Genomic DNA, 5,000 nt, shown 5'->3' with positions numbered 1-5,000 from the left:
CGTTACATATAATCATTACGAATGGATTTACCTTTCTTTTCTTGATCGGAGGTACTACTGTCCTCCTTCGGCATATAGGATAGCTAAAAATAAATATACGATTGGATTAAAAAAAGAAAAGAGAGAGAGAGAGAGAGAGAGAGAGGGAGAAAAGAAGAACGATCATGTCGTATTTCCAAAAAAAAAAAAATTGACGAACCGAAATGTCAACGTTAATCAAAGTTATCGATCACAAAAAAGATTATCGACGAATAAAAAAAGATTTAGATCTTCGATCGATCTTACCACCGGCAGTGGCGTTTCGTTATTCTCGTTCATCATCATCTCGTCGTCCCAACTTTCGTGGTCACCTTCGCTCATCATTTCCTCCTGCGAATTCGATGTAGCATACTAATGAAACAATTTGTAGAGAATATCATTTGATAAACAGCTTATAATAACAATAACAATAACAACAATGACGATGAGATAAAGTACAAAAAAGAAAAGAAATCGATTTATTATAACATCGTCGTCATCGTCGTCGCCATTATCGTAATTATCACGACGATCATTTTTTATTTGCAATTTTCTTGGAAAAAAAAAATAATAATAATAATAATAAAGTGTATATATATATATATATAAAAATCTTAGAGAGACCAATAACATACGTTTCCAGTGATACATGTGATTTTTGGGGTAAAGACGTCGTGCGTCGTAGGTGTATCGTCCAATGGCGGACGTCCTCTACGCCTCTGTTTTGGAGGCTGTGGTTCATCCGTGTCACCTTCCCTTAAAACTGTTTCAACCCCTGGTGTGGCAGCACCAGGACTGTGACCACTGTTACTTAAGTCATTTTGCGTTGAATCGCTACGCCAGCTGACCTCCGCAAGACCTTTGATATGAAGATCCTCGGCTGTCTTTAATAAGGAGGACAATCTTGTCTGAAAAAAAGATTTTTGTTCCTTTTTAGATCTGTTTCTCTGTTATTTTTTTTTCTTTTTTTTTTTTTTAATTTTCTTTTTCTCAAGGATTTCATTGTTCATTTAAGAATCATAATTATTATTAGGTACTAATAGATTTGTTATTGTTTTATGATATAATATATTGTATTAGTTTCATAATTCTTTTTTCTGATATTATTTAATTTATTATTAATAAATATACTAATTATATTATATATTATTATAATTATATATATATATATATTTATAAATATAATGTTAAAGAGATGTAAAAAAAAAGTAATTTTCTAAGACGGATTAAACGATTAAGTTCACGTCGATAAAATGAAATAAAAGTTAGAAAATATATAAATGTAGTTTGTGCGTGTGATAAATAGGTAAAGTTTTAAAACGTGTAAATTTCATATAATGTTTTGTCGATGGAGTGAATTTCTTTGAAACGTTACTATACGGTATTAGAATCGTGCTAGTTCTTCGTTTTTATCCTAGATTCCACGCTTTCTTCGTTTCGTGTGTCTCACTTAGGGGAAAGTATTTTTTGTCGTATTAGTTCGCGTTATGGCGTTTGATCAATGCAAAACAAAAAAATTGTATTCTACTTGATCGCAAAAGTGTAATGAGAGCTCTAATTCTTTCTCCGTTTCTTCGTTAGTATAATATATTAATATACTTACGTATATGTATATATTAACATTTACATATACATGTATATACAGTATAATATTAATTAATATTATATGTTAGTATTATGCTATATAAATATAGATATATATGATATACAGATATCTATAAACGTTAATATGTATCTATATTTTATATATATACATATATATACATAGGTATATTAATATTAGGTATGTATACATAATACTATAGTATAATATAGTATTATAATATATTAGTATAATTATAATAGTTATAATAATTATACTATTATTGCATACCTATATAGAATTATATTTATTATTAATATAACTTTATAGTTACATTGCATTATATATGCGTTAAGATAATCAACATGTCCGATATGCACTTGGCTTTTGCAATATTCCACTTCGAATATATAATATCGCAAAAATTTAATAATGCACGGTATTAAGTACCTTTTTTTATTTTTTTTTACTCTTCTCTTTTTTTTTCTCTTTCTCTCTCTCTCTCTCTCTCTTTTCATTTTATTTTGAATAGCTTTAATTGCAGTACAATCAGTAACAGGTATGGAATTCGATCCTCGATAAATAAACACGGAAATATTTTAACTTGTTAATCGAGAAGAGTTTCGATCATTCATTTTGAATGCGTGCAATTTATTTCGATTAATAATAAAATATTATGAATTAAGATAGTTACCCTTTTGGATTAATTTATAAAATGTAAAAAAGAAAAAAGAAAAGAAAGAATTAAAATCCTTCTCTCTCTTCTTTTTTTTTTTTTTTTTAATCAAAGAAAGAAAATAACTCTTGACAAAAAGAATTATTTATACATATATATATATATGTGTGTATAAACAAATAATATAAATATATACTACAACGATATATTGCATATCAAAAATATTATTAATACTTTTGAAGGTATAACGAATCGATGATACGATCGGTATAAAAAAAAGAAAAAAAAAAATTGGTAACAAAAAGGGATATAAAAATTAGTATGAAAAAAATATACAGGTGGTATATAATTTATTTGTAGACTCGAAAAAAAATTGGCTTTGTGTTTGAACAATTGGTTCAACGATTTTCAAATAACTGCAGACCAATATCTATCTATCTATCTATCTATCTATCTATATATATATATATATATATATATATATATATATATATATATATATATATCTTCAAAGTCTTAGAAGAAAAGAAGATTTACAACTTTTTCCAATACTTCATGGCCAAGAGATACTTTATCTGAAATCTTTATTCTTCGTCAAGTGGTACGAGACACCATAACGTCAGGTCATTGGCCACGTGCTTGCATTCCTTTAAGTGACGGCAATAAAAAGTATCGAGGAAGGGTGGGGGAGGTTGAGGGGAGCGAAGGGAGAGGGTCATAGCCACGTCTCGACACGAAACTCTATACATTCATCTCGTCTTTAGAATAACGAGTTAACCAACACTTAAAAACGATCCAAGAAGATGTAATTCAAGTTTAACAATAATACAAATTTTCAAGCTCGAATAGTTATATATCTATTTGTACTACGACGATGTACAAATATATATATATATATATATATATATATATATATGTATTCGTACGACGAATATGTATATATGTATTCGTGAGACGTAATTCGTTAATTGAAAACTTAGGATGAATTAAAGACAAAAAATAAGAAAAGAAAGAAAAAAGAAATAATTTTTTTCATTACAAAATTGAATTGTTAACAATTGACCTTGACACTATTCGTCCATTATCCTTATAGAAATGCTTGACGTTAGCTAATCCGGAAATGTATATTACGTGTATACCGGGTTGTCACGAAATAAACGTTAAAATCGTTGATTCTAGTTAGTCATTTATGTCGATTTTCATTGAACCGCTCTGTAGAACCGATCATTCGTCGTTGATCGTTCAATTTGATTCATGAAACAAACATTTGACGACGCCATTCTGATAAATACTTATTATCGAAATCAATCGTCACCGTCTACTTCTAACGGAAATCAAATCGTTAAACGCGATGCAACGTAAAGTATTTTAAACAAAATGAAACATCAACGATTGATTATTATTGTTATTATTATTATTATTATTATAATTATTACTACCATTACTGCAACGTGTAATTAAAAATTTTTCAAGTTTTTTCTTTCCTCTTTTTCTTTGTACTTTTTTTTTATTGCAGTTACCAACAAATCGAAAAAACGAATATGTACTCTAAATGCATTTTCGAAAGAAAACAACGTTGTCCCATACGCGATAAAAGAATCAATATTCGTGAAAATAAAAAACGTCGATATCAATCGAATAATAATACACGAAAAGTTTTTTTTTTTTTCTAATGGTCGGATTAAAAATGTGAATATTTCTAAAGTTCAAAACTGAACATGTAACTATAAGACGAGAACAATAGACGAAGATGAGATTATATTAATTTTTTTTTTTATAACACCCTGTAGAAAGTATATCCATGTAAATATAATATTTATATCGTCGTATCAAGAGTTAGAATTAAAATTGCCAATACTATTTTTACGACACCCTGTAGAATATAAACGTACATATGTCGACTTGTAAACGAGGACTATCGATTTCATAAAACACAACGTCGTTTTTCTCTCTTCTCTATAAAAAATTCGCGCGACAAACAAAAGTCGACGAATGAGAGAAGGAAGCTCCGTCGACGTTCGACCAATATAAAAAATGTAGCTGTAAAAACAACGACGCCGTGATTCGTCTAGATAATTCAAGATGGCGTCGTCAATGTCACGTGCTCCGATTCAAACGCGTTTCACGCGCGAAAAAAAGCCGAGAAGAATAAGGAGGGAAAAGAAAGACAAGATGAAAAAAAAGAGAAGAAGAAAAACGAACAAAACAAGAAAAAGAAAAAAAAAGAAAAAGAAACATGACGACACGAAACGCGTCAAAGATTTCGAAAAACGAATCTTATGAAAATTTCAAACGAATTTCCACCGACGAATTAAAATCAATGACACTGAAGAACGAATTCATCATCCTTCATTACAACGAATTTCTAATAAATCTTTAAAATGTAGCAACGATAACGAACGTGAATATTGTAAACGTGTCTATTGAATTCTAACGTTATTATTAATAACGATCAGAGTGGGGAGAAAAGTTAGAAAGTCTTTCGAAATAGTCTAATACACTCGTTAAATTCGATCGGATTTAATAACGCATGCGTTTCGTTGACACGTGACTTCTCCCTCCCTCCTACCCTTCTCTCTCTCTCTCTCTCTCTCACTCTCTCACTCTCTCTCTCTCTCTCTCTCTCTCTCTGTCTGTGTCTGTCTGTCTCCCACCTTTGATATGTACACACGCATATACAGAAACGCACGGCATATAGAATTCGCTTGTTTATTTCGATCTTCG

The 5,000-nt window shown here is 29.7% G+C and overlaps 1 protein-coding gene across 21 annotated transcripts in view; it reads right to left on the bottom strand.

Annotated features, from left to right (window-relative positions):
* LOC127071975 (longitudinals lacking protein, isoforms N/O/W/X/Y-like) overlaps nucleotides 1-5,000 on the bottom strand; it is a 123,779-nt gene that overhangs the window by 11,453 nt on the left and 107,326 nt on the right. For 20 of the 21 annotated variants that reach the window (XM_051011912.1, XM_051011915.1, XM_051011906.1 and 17 more), the window contains 3 exons: nucleotides 654-926; nucleotides 286-390; nucleotides 32-83 (listed from right to left, as the gene is read on the bottom strand). In XM_051011912.1, coding sequence (XP_050867869.1) covers nucleotides 32-83; nucleotides 286-390; nucleotides 654-926 — 430 coding nt within the window. The remainder of the gene's footprint in view (nucleotides 1-31; nucleotides 84-285; nucleotides 391-653; nucleotides 927-5,000) is intronic. The other variant, XM_051011926.1, reaches the window with a different exon arrangement.

This window comes from Vespula vulgaris, chromosome 24, assembly GCF_905475345.1.
Source record: "Vespula vulgaris chromosome 24, iyVesVulg1.1, whole genome shotgun sequence".
NCBI lineage: Eukaryota > Metazoa > Arthropoda > Insecta > Hymenoptera > Vespidae > Vespula > Vespula vulgaris.
Note: the sequence above shows the minus strand (reverse complement) of the source record. Positions and strands in the feature narration are given on the sequence as shown.